Below are 18,597 nucleotides of genomic sequence, written 5' to 3' on the forward strand. Positions count from 1 at the left end.
GCTTCATTTCTGTGGGCATTATTTTTTTAGCAGAGGATCCCATGGATGCTGTATAAGGAATAGCAAATTTCCAGTGATTTATTCTAAGGGTTTGATGAGTCTTTAAGATACATTTCAACTTAACATTTTCAGACTTAAACAGGGATGTTCAGGTTAGATATAAGGAAGAAGTTCCTTATTGTGAGGGTGGTGAGGCCCTGGCACAGGTTGCCCAGAGAAGTGGCAAATGCTCCATCCCTGGCAGTATTCAAGGCCAGGTTGGACAGAGCCCTGGGCAACATGGTCTAATGTGAGGTGTACCTGCCCATGACAGGCAGATTGGAGCTAGATGATCTTAAGGTCCTTTCCAACCCAAATCATTTAAGATTCCGTGATTTCAAAATTTGAAGATTTCTTTGAGAGGAAAAACCTGCATCAGCAACCTCAAAGTTTTCATTTTCAGTCTTTACAGTCCTCAAAAAAGCTCAGGCAAGCACTCAAAGACAGGTTTATTAGTTTTAGAAATGTGGATAACCAAATGCATTAGTTATTTCTTTCATTATGAGTTAATTTCCTGAAACAAGAATAAATGATCATAGCACAAGAAGTACCTGCTCCAACAGGAAAAATAGTTAAAATTATGAACAGAAAACATAAAACAGTCAGAATGTTGGGAATCATTATTTATATTGCAATTCCTCCTTGGACATCTTTATTGAAAAATCAACATCTGCATCTCAATGAATGCATTTAAAAGATGGAAAGAATGTGGTCCATCTGATATGCATGAGCTTAATTATATTGCAGAAGACATAATATATTTTATATTTTTAATCAGTAAAATATTGACATTATAATCTCAAATCTAAGTGTCAGTATGAAGTTTTCCTTTTATGCCCTGATACTAAAGACTTCGTTGTGTACCTGAACAATTTTGCATTTAAAAAAGAAAAGAAGATTGACAGAACCTAAGTCAGAATTGACTTTCTGGCCACTTCAAAACTCAAATACTTTCCCAAGATCACGATTAGTAACTCATTGAAACTGTGACTGTCCACATAGAGGATTTTCTAATTTAGTGCTTGGTATCTATCCTCCTCCTGCAAGTTTCTTGTCTAGCAGTATGGAAGCTACCAATGTCAAACAGGTGTTTCAAGAGTAATCCCCAGGTAGTTAAATTCTCAGTCTTTAAACATGTACTTCATCATGTTTGCAAGTATTCTTAAGCCATCTCACAGCAGAGATCCATCTGGGAGTCATCTCAGAATTGCAGATCAAATTGGTCAGACAAAACCAACTGTTACTTTCTTCCCAATAAAGCTCACATGGTTGGAAATCTGTTAATAGCTCAGCCACTGGGACTGCAAGTTAATGTACAGCATTCCAAGTAGAAAAGGTCACGGAAGCACTCTAGATAAGTCATTAAAAGGGCTTCGCTGACAAGCTAATGGAGAGAAGGCATTATGGTTAAGCATGTGTACATGTAATTGTTCTGTCTCTAGCTATGTGCAAATAGCATGTAAATCCTGCAGAGTTTCTGACAGCCAAACTACTCGTCTTAAATACAGATCTTCAGCAGAGGCTTGTAGAAAAGTCTACAGAACTCCTCTGGAGCTCCTGATCTTTGAAGTGGCAGCTCCATACCTCAATCAGGCAGGCTCAGGGAATGGCAGGTTGTCCTCTGTGAAGATTTTGTTGTTCCTTTAATGCACTGGATGGAAGCACTAAAGCTGCACATTCCTGGTGGGAATGGTGCATAGTCTGCCATGGAGGCATGAGATTCCTCCCACAAAGTCTATTCCCCTACAGTCCCAGCTGACACCTTCTTGCTGTGCTATGAGCTGCAGCATGTGTGTAGAAAAAGTGGTCTCTGCAATACTACACATGCCCATATTTGAAATTCAGTAGTATGAGGTTTGGCATTACTCTATGAGTTTTGCTTCTCGCAGCTGGGAAATGCCTCCTTCCTTTCTAGCATGCCTCTTCCAACAAGATTTTACTTCTTCGTAAGAGCTGGGGGCCAGGGACCTCATTGAGACAATTGCTCTTTTCACACCCTTTGTGAATCCATTTAACACCCCCCACCCCATCCCACCACCAGAAAACAACCAACCAAACCAAAAGAAAGCAGCAGATGGCAAATGACACCTAACAATGACAAACCTGAAAGATACAAAATCCAGCCACTACAATTCCAACCTGCTTCTGCACTGGAGCAGCTTGGCCCAAAATGGCCATGGATGCTCCACAGCTTTTGGTAGGTTCCCCAAAGGAAGTGAATGAGGAAGATAGTTTTGCCAAAAATATGTAAGGGAAAACTAAAGGAAGTATCTTTTCAATGAGATAAAACTGAATGGTTGCAGAGACTTTCCTTATTCAGATTCCTTTTTCAAGATTATTTCCTATATAAAGTAGGAAGCCTTCAGGCAGCCAGGTTTTCTATAGCTTTTCTGTCTCAGTCTTATAAATGTCCCTGATTTACCTCCTCCTGCCCGAGGAAGAGAATACTTCGGACCTGGCTCATCTTGCTTTAATTCTTTTCTCCACACCATCAAGATTCACTAGTCTGGTGACTCTTCCACACTTTAATTCAGGAAGGGGCCTTTTCTCAGACTATCCTTTCAAAGTGTCCATGCACAGCATAGAAGGGAAAACAAAATGATAGAGAACTAAATGGTAAGACCTATGAACTTTAGAACAGAAGACTAGCTTTTGGGATATGCATCACAAGAAAGCCATAGCACTTCAAGTAGACACAAAAGTGGGTCAATGTTAATGCAAAGAGCCTAATGAAAGTTTTGTCTCTACTTTTAAATCTCGCCTTGCCTAAATCTAAGGAGCAGTGTGAGTTTTCCAAAGAGAGAGAAGTTCAGAAGTATTCATGATAGTGAGATATGAGAGACAGACCCAAAATAACGGATGGAAGCTTCTGCTTTCTCAAATCAACCTGCTGCAGAAGGTAAACATGTCCAATAGTACAGAGCAGAGACAATATCATCCAGAAAGATGCTTGTATTTCTCACATATCTATTCTTATATGAAAAAGTATTGGGAAACTTCAGTTTTCATATGTCACTGGAAAGTCCTGCAGGGCATTGTTTAAATAAGTAAAAATTGCCCTATGCAGAAGGCTGGCACAAATCCCTGTGAAAAGTAACATCAAAGTAAGGAACAGCTGGAGATACCTCTGATGAAGAAAGATCTGTATATACAGAGCATCAAAGGATTAGGCTGAATATCACTCTGAAAAGACTTTCGAGATTTAGCGACAGTCAACCTGCCTGACCTTAGTGTGAGGATGTTCAGTGCTTTGCCAATAAGTCTTTCTGACATTTTATCTAAGTGGTATTATGTGCCAGTTCCTCTCTAAGTTTAGATCTTTCAGCATCTTTTGAGTTCAGCCATATTCTAGAAGTTGGTGATTTTCAAAGAGCTTTCAGTAGCTGATTAGTTATCAGTGGCTAAAGCAATGCCAGAGGACTAATAAGGGATTAATAGATCACATTCTGGTATAAATCCACAGCTTATATGGCCAGTCAATATTCCCTGTGACAAAGATGCCAACGTGCTGATCTGCTCCTGCCAATGGGTTGATCTGCTCCCAGTGCTCATTTCCTCCCAGGCTTTGAACTGCATAGCACACTTGATTAATATGAGGTGTTTCAGGTATTTTTCATCTACAGACAGACAGGTTCTTGCCAGCACAGCTCACATCATTTAATGCATGTCAGGATAGAGACAGCAGTGGTTGTAGTAGGAAAGGGGGATGGATGGGATTGTATGTCTCTGACATTTATCTCCACTCATATTAAAATCAGAATGTGATTTACAAGGCAGTTTTACACACGGCTTTTTTTTTTACTCCTGCTGGTTTGGTTTAGGAAGGACATTCTGGAGCAAGAAACAGTCACTGGCTTTTCCTGTCATTTCTCAACTACAAAAAGGATAAAGGAGAAGAGTTTCGGACAGTAGCGCATTACATATGGAGACGGTATTAATCCAGTTTCAAATGATACAGATACCAACCAGCCTCCTTTCTTTAACTTTAAAAGTAAAAAGGACTCATACCCAGCAAGGCATTCATTAGGAGATGGCAGCACCCATGAAGTAGTTAATTACTGCTCTTATTAAGTGTTGATATAAAATAATAAGAAATATCCATTATTTCTTCTAAGTCTGTCCACCACTGAGCATTTAGGAAGTATGTAAAGACAAAAAGGCCATTGCAGGTTGTCCTGCAGTCTAAACACTCTTGCTGATTAATATGAATGCAGGACTGACTATACTTAATTTATTACAGAGGATTTATATCCTTATAAATGACAACAGACAGCCAATAAATAAAGGATGATAATAATAGCACATAATATCAAGGGAAATTAGAGTCAATTGAAGGGTTTAAGAACAAGAGTGTGAAGTCCAAACCTAAGTCTTAATAGATGGAAGGTTAAGGTGCTATGATAGTTTAAAATGTGCAAATAAACAAAGTAACGAATTACAAGCCTATTCACAAAAGAGATTCAAATTCTCTGTACAAACCAATTCTCAGCAGAGATCTGCTCTTCAGTGGGATAAAAACCGTTAATCCTAGCTGCAAGGTGAAGACTAAGAAAAACATTTCAAGGTCTGCTATAAATACTTCTAGAAAGAGTTTGAGTGTGTCTACACTCCTCTAAACTGTACGACTTCACATTCCCTAAGACAAAATATAGCCTTCTTCTTTAATCGTTGTGGTTAAAGAGTGTTGCATATGAATAACCTTTTCTTAAACATCTCCCTACACCTCAAACTGTATCTAATCATGTTCTAATGTACTCCTAGTAACAATTAACAAACAACTACGTCTTCTTCCCTCATTGTAATTTAACTGATGTACTGTAAATCTGCAAGTTGTTAAAATAGTTTAATTGGTTTATGACCAATAGAGACTGTGCACTGTCCAGTGCTCAGCACCCAGCACAACTCTGCAATTATGGGAATATATGAAAGCTTTAAGGGCCTGGTGTTTAATTATCCTATGGATTTTTATACCAATCTAGAGGTGTAAACATGCCTTACACTGGTTGTAAAAAGTAATTACATATCCTTTTGTTGATGTAATTTATACTCTTCTTAAAGCACTTAGCAGAAAGATGTGTAGGAGCTGTAGCATAAAAATCAGGCCTTTAAAGATAAAATCATCTTCCTCTTTGCAAATGTATGCACCATTCCTGAAATACTACAAACCACTCTTTCTCCACAGGCTTTAATTCTCTTTCTACAGTTTCCTTATAGATTTCTTCTGTTTTCCTAAAACAAGGTATTCTGTGATTATCTGAATAGAGCTGGTTTACTCAGCTTTTGTCTCCTGTGTTGCATACATGGCATATGGCATATCTCAACCATGATAAACCCAATTCCCTGCCACATTCTCTCTGACTTTCCTGGCAGAGTAACCTCAGCCCCTGCCTGTCATGGGCCCTATAAATCCATTCCCAGCTCTTTTCAGCATTTCTATTTATTCTTCATGCTGCGGCCAACTCTGACCTGCAAATGTCATCATGAGGGTCAACCAAAATAGATAATTTTTTAATTCACTCACAGCTTCTTCTACAGAGATAACAGCAGAGTCTTATCTTGTCTCTACTCCGGGATTTGAAATTTGTAGGTGTTTCCTACCCCAAGCTGTCTGTCAAATTTGACCAAAATGACCATTAATTTTACAAGTTGTTAGGTTGGACTATTAGAGAGTGCATCTCCTTAGGAAAGCATGCTATAAACTGTAACTTTAAAGGATATATATTGGTCCAGTTTGCTCACCTCCCTGTAAAGTGTATTCTGTCACAGGTCTGCTGAATGCTCCCAGCCCAGCTCCATTGTAAGATGCCACCTGGATCTCATACTGGGTCCAAATGATCAGGTCTTTCACTAAGCAGTAGTTGATTTCTGCACTGGTGATGTTCTTATACTGGTATTCTCCAGGGAGGCCAGCCAGGCGATACCTACCATGTGGGAAGAAATATTTGCTAGTGAATTAGATGGTATCAATTATAGCAAATATCCTGAGAAGCAAAATCGCTTCCTTTGTGAAGAGGCAAGATGCAAACTTCTACAGCAGAATTATACAAAGAATAATTAAAAATAATCAGAAAGAACAAACTAACTCCTGATAAGACCGTATCATGTTTGACTGCTATAGTATTTCTAATCTGATCTCACAGAGATTACATGCTCAGGGCTGAACAAAATGGGTATTTTATCCTGTTTTATGGTTGCAGAAAAATTACAGCTTTTTAAATGTAGCTTGTCTAGTAAAAGCTGTGATTTAGTAGAAAAAATTGCCCAGATGTGATTCTTTAGCAGGGTGCTGCTGTAAATCAGCTTGAGAAATGTTTTTTTTCCTTCTCCTCTGAAATCTGAAAAGGAAGAGCTCAGAGGGCTCTGACCTTCCAGAGTCTCATTCCATCTCATTCCGTCTCTTTCAGGCATTGCTGTCTCTGGCTTCCATCAGGATTTACTTCACAGATAAAATAAGGATGGAACATAGTTGAGACCAAAGGGTTGGTTAAGCATTGGAATTCCAGAAGGGCTGTACCAAACACAGGTGAGAGGTAAACGTCCTGCCAAACTTTCTGCTGAGCCATAGGAAGCTGAAACACTGACTACATTTTTCCATGTTAAAACTGCATTGCAGAAAACAGGGCCGCTTTGATGTGTCTCTTCAGGCCAAGAAACTATGGAGAAGAACTAAATTATAGAAAACAAACCATGCAGATCTGTGAATATGAATAATACTGTTGTTTTCCTTCCTTTAGATGCTTACAATATGCTAATTCACAAAAAGATAAATCAGAAAAACAGAGGCCAAGCAAGGGGCACAAGGCATTACTATTCCATCAGAAAACCAAATCTGGAAACATTTGTATTTTTATTCACCACACCGCTTTCAGGCACTCTTACTCATCTTTTGCTTCACAGTAATCACAAAAAGCTTACTGACATTGAACAATTTCATTGACATCTTACAGTCTAATTTTAAATTCATCTAAGTTAAATTGGTGCAAGTTCTGTGACTAGACAACTTTGTGTATTACAGCCACAGATTTTATTCTAAAGTCTTATTATAAAGAGATCAGTTCTTAATCACTGACAACCCCTCTATTTTCTGCTGAGCAGCTGCTTGCCTGACCATATTTTGGCATACTTAATGTTTGTAATGCTACACTGGTGTGATTCCATTTATGAAGTACAAATGGAAGTAAAGAAACATCAGCCCTCAGCTAAGTTTCTCGAATATCTTGATCATCTTCTTCAACTTTACACAGTATCTTTTTCGTTCTTCTGTCCCCTGGGAAGGGTGTATGCTTCCTGGCAGAGTCAATTCTTTGTGCAGCAATGTTTTGTCTCACACCTAGCAGACAAGGTGTAGAGTGCTTCTGTGATTTAATCCATTATGCTGTTAGCATGGCAGTCCTCTAAATGCAATACTGCCAGTGAGAAAAAGGGCAGAGGAAGGAGGCCAGTTCAGAAATGTCACGTCTTCATGATTTTTCTCACCATGGACTTTGATGTATACTCCATATGACTTGTGCAGTGCACCTTCACTTTTAAAGATCAGGTGTTCCATCAATTTAGTATCTTGCATGTCTGGAGGACTGGGTCTTTGGGATGCATGGTGGTTTTCATTTTGTTATACCCCAATTCTACAGAAATCAGGGCAAGAAGACTTTTCTTCATAGTGCACACTGCTGTGACCACACAATTTGATCTGGAAGAAGAGTCTTGTTTATTACCTGGGACATTTGTACTTCTACATGATAATCTAAAATTCCTCTTGAATAAACGGTTTTCCTGCTCTGTAGTCAAGACAAAGCATGTAGACATTAAAAATGTTCACAGATTGAGTAGAATGAGTATGATCACTCTCTATGGAACAAGATGTTACAGCAAGGACAGGGATCAATTATGCTGGTAGATGTTGCAGAAAATACTTAAGGTAAACACTGAAAACACTACATGGAGAAAACAGAACTGGTTACCAGAAGCAGGAGGCTATGGGATTGCTTTCTCAAAGAACTTAATGCTGAGACTGGGTCACATTCATTGGGAAGAGTTAAGGAATTAATCCTATCATCAAATAAACCAGTTTGAAGGCAAGAATCATACAAGCAACATTTGTACCCTGTGCAAACAGGTACCCAAGTCTCATTACATGATTCTAGTTATAGACAAAATGTGAAGCACCTCTTCCTGCCTGTCACTAACGTCTGGCACAGCTTTCAGACTGAGTCCAGCTCTTAAAACTGCAGGCACTTGCACAAGTGGCCCACCAGCATAATATGCTCTGTGCAAGTGACAGGGAGGTTAACAGACTTTCAATTCTGCCTGCAAAGAGAAGGAACTTTCCACAACTATTTTGGGAGCTCATCCACACTCTTAACATCACAAAAACATTTCCATCCATGCCAGCAAAAGTAGGAGCACAGCATGAACAGTATGTTGGCATCTAACTGTAGCGTTTAGTTTCTTTTAGCAGGTGTGGAGGACACTGTACTAAAAATGTCAGCAGCCAGCCCACAATAGGCTGTAACCATCACTTGGAAGCATGTTAGAGGTGGTGCAATACTTGGGAGTTTCTCACAAATACTCTAATTTAGATAATGCCTCTTTTACTAAAGGTGTGGCCCTAGCTGGCTGCTAGCATTGCAGGATATGTAGGCTGCCAAATGAGCAAGAGAGCTGTAGCTGAATTGGGCAGAAGTGAATAACTGAGTCCTCAAAAATTACAAAAGGGAAATGCTCTGCGAAGTTCCTTAGAGTGGCAACACCATTTCCAACACAATATTTGCTCTATAAGCAGAAAGACTGAACGTATTCTAGATTCCCAATTACCTGCTGGAATCTGTTTCTCATTAATAAATACAGAAGAGGCTGACAGAATCTTACTCACCTGACTGATTTTCAAAACCACATTAAGGTCTGCCATGAAGCATCTGACCTGTCATTCTCTCTCTCCATTTTGTTTGGCACAAAACTGAAGCTTATTGATTCTATTCTTGTCTTCCATAGTGAAGAAGCCCTATTGTGTCTTTGATAAATTTAATTAACCTTTCTAGCAGGAAGCTGAGATTGTAATAAGCAAATATACATCTCCAATGCAAAGGCTGCACTGTACTAACGTCCTATGTGAACACTTCCAGTACTTGCTGCACTTCACTTTGAAAATGGAAAAAAGCTATCTGGATGTTGAGAGCCTCCATAGGGAGCTAGTCCACTTAGGCAGTCCATGCAGAGTAGCTAGCAGAGACCCCAGCTCATTGACTCTCTAGAATAGGCAGGCTAGAATTTAAGTGCCTACACCCATGTGGCCACTTGAACAGAGGTGTTTTCTCTTCTGTAATAAACCAGGGCAGCCACAGCATTTGTAAATAATAATTAATATATTTACAGAATCATTTGAGTCAGAAAAGACCTTTAAGACCATTGAGCCCAACTGTTAACCCAGCACTGCCAAGGCCACCACTACATTATGTCCCCAAGCACCACATCTACATGTCTTCTAAACACCTCCAGGGATGGTGCCTCCACCACTGCTCTGGGCAGCCTGTTCCAATGCTTGCTAACCCTTTGGGAGAAGAAATTGTTCCTAATATCCAATCTAAACCTCCCCTGGTGCAGCTTGAGGCCTTTTCCTCTTGTCCTATCGCTCATTACTTGGGAGAAGAGACCAATCCCCACCTCACCAACCTCCTCACAGGTAGTTGTAGAGAGTGATAAGGTCTCCCCTGAGCCTCCCTCTCTACAGGCTAAACAACCCCAGTTCTCTCAGCTGCCCTGACAGGACCTGTCCTTGAGACCCTCCACCAGCTTTGTCGCCCTCCTTTAATTTCATGGAATTAGAAGTAGTTTTAAATACACTCTTAATTCACACCATTCTGAATTCCCTCATGCACACATGGATCTATCTTCAGACTTTCCAGGTTAGGAAGTTACTTACCTTAGGATGTACCCATGAAGAACTCCATTATGTTCACTCTCAGGAGGAGGTTGCCACTGCACCATGATAGACTGATTGGTTCGCCCGCTGGCCACTATGTTTTTAGGCGGGGCACTAGGGGGCTCCTCAGGTAGCATCAACCTAAGTACAAAAGAATGTGATGGAGATGGGTGTTGAAATAAATCACAGATAACATTTCTATTTCATGTATCCATTCCATGTGAACCAGTTTCTTTCATCAAAGTCTGATGACTAGAAAGAAATATAATGCTGATCAAACTGCTGAAGACATGCATGAAATAGTTACAACAAATCAACATAATAGGAAATCAGTTAAGCAAGCAACAAGACAGACAGCTGAGGTAACCTTATTCTCTCTGAATCACCTAGGCTGCTACAACTCTTAAAAAAGATTACAAGCCTGAATGAGTTAGAGCTCAGGTCCAGTGTCTGTGACTCCTTCCAAATTGTTTCTTTCAGCTCTTTCAATATTTTTCATACCGAACTCCTACATTTTGAAAAAGCCATTTAGAGTTCAGCTGTTCTGCAATTCAAGCTCTCAGCAAGCTTTGCTTCAGAAGAAGGAGGATGCATCTGAAACTAAATTTGATGAAGCCATCCTTCTATGTTGCATTTGGGTGAGTTCCAGAAGTGACATTGCAATGATTAGGAGAATGCTGTCCTCCTTCCTGGGCTAACTGCTGGGGCTTAGCACAAGAGCAAAAAAGATTCTGCTTAACTGATACTCTGGAAGCATGAGGGCACCTCCTCCATGGTGTGCTGATATCCTGCATCACCTAATTGCCATGATCACCAATTACCGGCAGCTGCAGAGCACTCTCCGGAGGCCTGGGTAATGCTAACTGCTCCCTTCCCCAGTTATTGTGCAACAAGTAACTTCATTCATTCATTCACAATGGGCACTTTTTTCCTTCCAATACTTTTAGGTTATTGTACCTTCAGTACCCAGATATTTATTTTTACTGTACCTGCTGGTCTCAGAGCTGTACTGGCCCTTTCCCACCTGGTTAACAGCACACACCCTGAACTGGTAGGTTCTGGCTGGAGTTAGTCCACTCACAGTGACACCGGTCATCTTCGGGTCAAGGTTTGAGAGGTGAACCTTCCAGGGAGAATCTGTTGGAATAATTTACATGTGAAAAAAGATGAGAGTGCTTGTTAAAAGCCCTGCAGAAGTGAGAAAATGCCTCTGACTGCTCAGAGCTCTTTGTGCTTGTTTTCCTCAGAGGAACTTTGGGAAGAAGTTTCTTTTCAGCAGAAGAAACCTTCCTGTCAGCCCACACGGTTATGCAGATTGCACATTTGTCTACTGGAAAGTGATGCTGCACATGTCATGGCATAATAAATAAAAACTATATTCATTAACATTTTAATAAAAGAGTAAACAAGCATGATAAAGACAGATGGGCTGTGTATTTCACAACCCATCTGTTTGGCAGGCCACTACACCACCACACCCATGAGTGGCTCTGGTGGAAGGACTGTAACGAAATTCAGTCAGTTTGGAATATCTTCCTACCCAGCTTGCAAGCAGGTGTAGAAGCATGACTCTCTCTGCCAAATCAGCCCTTTGCTGTAAGACCTGAGAAAGCTTCTGTTGCAAATTCTACATGTCTGCAATTTTTTCTTTTCCTAGAGATAGTATGTGGCATTTGGTCTAATCATTTCCTAGGAAGATTGCCTGGTATAAACAGCCCTGGCAGCACTATAAAACCCTCGTCGTCAGTTCACATACTTGACATACTGAGCTCCTCTGATGTCCAAATTACATTTTCAAGTTTTCAAAGAGGTCAGGAAATGAAACATGTTGAAAATTAAATATCCTGACTTCTTTTCTTCATAGCCTGGTGTCACACATTCTCCCTGAAGTCATGACTGAAAGAGTCAGGGAGAGGTGACATTTGGTCTGTGTTGCAACAGTACAGCAACGGAATCAGCCAATTTAAAGATTTGTTCAGATTCTAAATAATACCAGCTGTTTCCATGCTCCCTGCTCAAAATTACCAACACTTCTGGAAATGACTGAGGAGCTAGCTGTAGATTTTGGCAACATATCTGTACATGTTGCTCATCAGAACTGCATTGCAGCTCCTGGCAGGTCACCTAGATGTCTGCCTGAAAATGAAGATGAGATGTCCCAAATGTGGAAGGCTGCTAAAATTCACACCAAGATATAAACCACTAATACAGTGCTTTTCTGGCAGATTCTTTAGCAAGTTTAAGTCTTCTGGGGTCTGCTGCCAGTGGGGCTATAAACACTGCATCTTTGAATTACTCAAAACATACTTATTCCAGTAATGGCTTTCTGAGAACAAAATCTTTTTTAACAGGAAAACTGACACAGCAGAATACTGGGAATGCTGGAGAGGGACATTTGCACAGCAGTAAAGTTCTGTCCTCACCAGTTGTTGATGATTTACCAGCAGTCACTTCAGCTGCAAGATCACGATGGCAATTCTGAGCGCTGAACTTCTTTTAGAAAGACCTTAGAAGAAGCACTACTGTGCCGTCTAGAAAAGCATCAGTTAGGAGGTTTTTGCACCCTCGTTCCTTTTGGATTGTATCAAGCTTCTCTTGAGACTTCACAAACAACTGTTCACCTCATTACAGCCAGAGTGCACAATAACAAATCAAGGTAAGTCAAAGTTAAGGTATGGCTGACTTAGTACACTGCCTGAAGCAGCTTCCTGAGGAAAATGGAAGAGCAGACACCACCAAGAGAGTGAAATACCGTTGTATGAGCTACTTGGGTAGTGGTCCGTTTCCTACACCGTTTCATTTGTTTACTGCTAGTGTAAACACCACCTGAGAGTGCTTAACCTAAGCGCTCAATGTAGTGAGGAGTTTGATTCAACAACAGGGCCTATTAATCTCTTCAGCACCTTGGGGCTTTACTCTGTTTATATGCTGCATCTGTAGAATACTTTATTAATTCCTTTTCCTCTCCTAGAGGAAGATAAAAGATCTGGCAGGAAGAGAGATTAAACTGAAACCTAATATAAACGGAGCCTATTCATCTCCTAGGCAGTCTGATTCGGAAAGGAAGGTGGTTTGGGGAGGGTCTGCTCACTCACAGAGCAGTGGATACAGTGACTATGCAGAATAGCTTTAAAATTTAAATGTCGAGTCATTTTTTTTCAGATAGTCAATGAACTAAACATTTCAAAACCAATCCCAGAATTGCACAGAAGAGCAATTTTGACATCACAAACATGCCATTACATTTTAAACACTGACTCTCTTCTTCTCCAGGGGTGACTGTCACTCGCCTGTCCCAGGAAGCATGGAGAAACTCCATGGTGACAAAAGAGCTGCAAGGTCAAACTATAAAATAAGCCTCCATTACACTGAGAAGACTGTGCTAATCCTTCACTTAACTTAAGCTGTCCAGAATGTAGTCTGGGCTTTACTTGCTCTGCCACTGCAATTGCTACTGTCTGATGCACTTCCATGTTTAGCTGGCTACCATCTTAAGGACATTGGGTATTTGGAATTAAAGAGGTGGGAGGCCAAAAAGAAAGTAGAGGCTGAAAATGCGTCAGAGGCTGATCAAGAGAGGGAGGCCAAAAAGTGAGGATGGTAAGTGGGGTGCAGCACGTCCCACAGTACAAGCTGAGAAAGGTGGGGCTGTTCAGCCTGGAGAAGAGAAGCTGCGTGGAGACCTCAGAGCAGCTTCCAGTGTCTGAAGGGGGCTACAAGGATGCTGGAGAGGGACTCTTCATCAGGTACTGTAGTGACAGGACAAAGGGGAATAGGTTCAAACTTAAATAGGGGAGATTTAGGTTAGATTTAAGGAAGAAATTCTTCCCTGTGAGGGTGCTGAGGCACTGGCACAGGTTGCCTAGAGAAGCTGTGGCTGCCCCATCCTTGGCAGTGTTCAGGACCAGGTTGAAAAGGGGTTGGAGCAAGCTGGTCTAGTTGAAGGTGTGCCTGCCCGTGGCAGGGGGTTGGAACTTTAAGGTCCTTTCCAACACAAACCATTCTATGATTCTATCATTCTAACTCTGAGTGCCTCTCCAACTCAATTTACTGGAAACAAAAGAAATCTCACAGGCTACTCTCTAGTTTACAGTGTGATTTGTGGAGTTCTAGAAATTAGTCTTGTTCTGTCAAGAACTTTTGGATGCGTTTGTGATGTTTAATAACACTGGTTACTCACCAAGAGTCATTTCTTCTGTATTTCCCTATCCACCTTAGAATGCATATATTAATTGCAAATTCCTCAAAAATAATTTCTAATTTGATATTACAGAATAGGTATAGTGCAAAAAGCTGATTTTTGCAGGTTTGGAGCACATTTCCATCTGCTTCCTTCTCCAGGGTGGTTTTGTATAGATGGTAGCATTGGAATTCACTGTACTGCTGTGGTTCACTGAAGTCATCTTTCAAATCTTCATGACAATATGATATTGCAAAAAGTACAAATAAAAATTAAATGGTTCATCCTTTGTTTGACAGGGCTTCAACAAGGCCTACCAATGGCCTGAGTAAAAGTATCTTTTAACACTATCATAGAATCATAGAAGAGTTAAGGTTGGAAAGGCCCTTAAGATCATCTAGCTACAATCCCCCTGCTGGGATGCCTCACACTAGACCATGTCACCCAAGGCTCTTTCCAACCTGGCCTTGAACACTGCCAGGGATGGAGCATTTACCACTACTATGGGCAACCTGTGCCAGTGTCTCACCACCCTCAAGTAAAGAACTTCTTGCTTATACCAAGCTGAGTCCCAGTTCTAACAAACAACATAGTTTTATTATGATTTTCATTATTATTTTTATTGTGATTTTATTATGATTTTTGCAAAGATTTGTCAATGTGTCAAATTTTTGTCATTTGAATATTCCTACCAAATTCAGGATGACAAGTTCTAAGCTTTAAGCTAAGCAGGTATAGATTCTTTCCGTAGGGAAATCTCATTGGCACGATGCGATGAATCGGAGTTATATGAGTACATCACACAGCACAGACATCCCAGAATACAATAAAACAAAATGGGGGGTTATCTTAATGGTACTCAGCAGAATTCTTTAAGTATCAATTTATTTCTTCAGTTAAAAGACTACTGTGAATATTTTTTGATTAATCCCTAAAAATCTAAACCTCTTTAGAATAAAATAAGCATATCCCCTTCGAACTCCGTGATGATACTTCACTGGAATTCCTAGATATATCACAAGAGGGGCTAAGCAGGTCATGAAAGATCCCAAAATCACATTAGTGCAAACGACAGCAATGCATGGTCCTATTTATTTGAAAATCCTATTTCAAATGAAGGTTCCCATTTCTGGCTCTGTGTGGGCAGGAATACTTAATGACTCTGTTTCCCTGGAACTGTGTTTTTCAAATAAGGTTATAAATTTGACCCCAAATGTTTAAGGCCATATGTCTCAAGTCACCCACAGACACGGGCTACAGTGAATACTTGTAATTTGAGAATTATTGCATTGTGCCAAATACACTCATTTTAAAAATTAGGTGACAAGAGTCGTTCACAGTTCCAGCAATTTATGGTCACGATCTGCTATGTTTTTTTCCTCTAATTAAAATAAGGGGTTTATATCTCTTTTCTGAAATGATATTAATGAAAAGGAGTTCTAATCCATGCCAGGTGGAGCGACACTCCTCTCTCTAATGCAGCCAGTAATTAGCCCCCTGAAATTCAGTCATTATTTTGAACCCTCTTCAGCTATTTCTCTGAAACAGATACTGTTATTATGTATTCATTGATGGTACATGCTTCAGAACATACAATGGATCCTCCTAAAGCTATTACAAAGTGATTCAAAACAGGGAAAAAATTAACAAAATTAGACTACATTTCAGCACCTGTAACTGCAAAGCAAACCCCATGTATCAAAACTCCACAGAACTAAGAAGATATTCTCCTGTGCAGCTTTGCTAACTGGAAAATAAATCATAATTTTGATGTCCCTCCCTAACCCTTGCATGTGTGAAAGCAAATGGGGATTAGGAGTCAAGCATATTGCACTGCTGCTGACAGTGAAGGAGCTACCGATGCAGGCAGATAAGCTCACAGAGGGCATATGCTGACTCCTTGACAGTTACTCTTTCTGTGGCACAAACAGGACTGACAGAAAACCTGAAAGGATTTTCTTTGAAAAGCAAAGAGAGCTTCTGCACAGTCATATCAGACAAAACTATACCTACAAAAGATCAAATATCAGCTTCATTCACAGACATCACTTGGGATGGGTGGGAACAAAGGCAAGGTGGTGTTTTCCAAACGAGTAGGAGGTCTGTAGAAACTAAATATTAACCACACACTACTGAGATCAAAAACTCTGAAAAACAAACACTTCAAGAAAATAAAAACCAAAACAAGACAGTGACTATACGCAGACATTAAAGTCAGCTTTCCAAACCAAAGTCACTGTTGACATTGTTCTACTATTCTACTGGCATCCGTACAGCTGAGCAATAATATATGAAATGAAAGAATACAACAACAGCAGAATATTTAAGGGCTTAAATTCCTCTCTTCCCACAGAAGTCCTACTTCTGTGAGTAACCATTTGGACGTTGTACATAAAAGCAAAGTAAACAAAGATAAAGATGAAAACTGAAAGGACAGCAAGGTCTAGAGCATTTCTGGGAGTTAAGATGCTCAATTCACAATAAGCCAGCTCTCTGCTTGTTTTTTTCAGCTGCAAGCTTGCTGAAGTACATATACCTATGATTTGTGATAATGAGAGTCTCTCAGTGGCAGATTGCAATGCCATCAGCCAAAATTATTGGATCATGGTGTGAGCAAGGGTTCACAGGATCCTGTGGAGTTCTGAGGGACTGTCTGCATGATTTCTGTAGAACTACTGTTGATTTTTGCTGAGCCTTCTATATATTTCACTGAATGAATTACAGCGTTTTCAGAATGATGGCACATTTACCCCATTCCTATACTAGACCAACTGCAAAGCATCCTTGCTAGAAAAGCACCTGAAGACCTTTCAAACTTCTCCTGGCGTCAAGTGAGCCGCCTCTTCTTTTAGTGACTCTTCCCAATCAATGCAGCCCAGTGCAGCACCAAAGTTCTGCCAGCTCTGTGCTGTCTCTATGCACATACACCTCTAGTACCTTTGCATCATGTTCCCAGACTGCGGCTTTATTAGCTTGTCATTGTCAAAGCCTCTTGGAAATATGAGACACAAGTGTAATGTCCTTGGGTGAAAGAACAGGTAAGGAAAAGCTAGAAAGCAGTTACTGGCTTCTAACTCCTTAACAGAAGGCGAAGGATAGAAGAGTCAAAATAAAAAAGGTGGTGGTGATAGAAAGATAGAGAGGGGTTGTGAGCGCAGAACACTGATTTTTCTGTCATTTTCTTTACCAAAAGATCAGGACTCTTTGCTCAAAAAGAAGTGTTTTAAGGACAGCAGTCCCGGCCATGACTTGGGATTTCTGCTAGGATTAGAAAACCACTGTGCTTAACAGATGTAAAGATCATCAGTTCTGGGACCTCCACATCTGAAAAGCTATGCACTCCTGCCTGCCAAGCAAAAGGGCTATATGTGATCTGAAGCTCAAGTTTCATCTCAAGTTCTCTGTGTGGCGAAACAAAATGCTACTCTCTCGTTAATCAGAAATCAGGACTGCTTCACATTCAGTTATGCAGTGGCTAATTTCCACATGTCAGAAAAAGTGATGCTCTTAATTTTTTCATCAAGAATCAATTGTTAGGCTTGGATTTCCAGCTTCTACGGTGATAGAGATTAGAAAGTATTGCCAAGGTGGCTGATTTCCATATAACCTCATCTTTCCATCAACTCCTAAAGAGGCATTAGCAATGTCCCTGAATAACCTTGCAAACTGAGAGCCACAAAGGACCAGATACAGCATGACGAAACTGTGAGAAATGGCATTTCACAATGACCAGATTTGTAACCCATGAAGGTAGGTATTTGGACATCTTACAGCTAAGCATCCTTATCCTAGAAAAAGAAGGATGTAAAATTATAACCTAGGAAAAGCAGAGAAAATATATGAACCCATATACAGTAAAGATAGTAGCTCCTACTGACATCCAAGTTTATTCCTCTGACAGACCATCAGTTCCTTGTTATTATCCTCCCACCTGCATTTTTCAGGTGAAACTGGGGCTCTGAATGCAACCAAATATCTATGAAACCAGAGCAAAAGACAACAATGGGAAGACATAAAATGACTACTGCCATTTTATAGATGTTGAATTGAAGCACTGAGGAATGAACTGCTGTGCCTCAAGTCTGGCTGGCAATGCTAGAGGTGGAATTAAGGTTTTCCTATATCACATTCCACCATCTCAAGCCTCTTTTTGTTGTTTAATTCCTACAGCATGTACATAGTCAAGTGTAAAACCCTCCATGCACAGTCTCTCACTTAGCATACAACAGTAATGTTTTGTTAGTAGCTCTGGTAAAAGGTGAGTCTGAAAGAAGGCTTAATAATTGAGAAGAACATAAGGTTGAAACTTCACTCACTGTTCTCGGAGAGCTCGACCATGTAGTAGAGAACAGGGCTGTTTCCATCAAAGGGGCGCACCCAGGAGAGCATCACGCTGCGGCTGTATGAGGAATTTAGAGTGGCCAGAAGATTCTGAGGGGAATGAGGCAGCTCGCTGTGAAGG

The 18,597-nt window shown here is 40.4% G+C and overlaps 1 protein-coding gene across 1 annotated transcript in view; it reads right to left on the reverse strand.

The window, feature by feature from the left end:
* The window catches only part of SDK1 (sidekick cell adhesion molecule 1), a gene marked incomplete at its 5' end in the record, with an annotated part of 138,888 nt that overhangs the window by 106,682 nt on the left and 13,609 nt on the right, over positions 1-18,597 (reverse strand). The window contains 4 exons of the mRNA XM_010018940.1: positions 5,779-5,960; positions 9,956-10,096; positions 10,945-11,092; positions 18,452-18,588. Of these exons, the coding sequence (XP_010017242.1) occupies positions 5,779-5,960; positions 9,956-10,096; positions 10,945-11,092; positions 18,452-18,588 (608 nt within the window). The remainder of the gene's footprint in view (positions 1-5,778; positions 5,961-9,955; positions 10,097-10,944; positions 11,093-18,451; positions 18,589-18,597) is intronic.

The sequence above is a fragment of the Nestor notabilis genome, unplaced genomic scaffold (genome assembly GCF_000696875.1).
Source record: "Nestor notabilis isolate BGI_N333 unplaced genomic scaffold, ASM69687v1 scaffold3057, whole genome shotgun sequence".
Classification (NCBI taxonomy): domain Eukaryota; kingdom Metazoa; phylum Chordata; class Aves; order Psittaciformes; family Psittacidae; genus Nestor; species Nestor notabilis.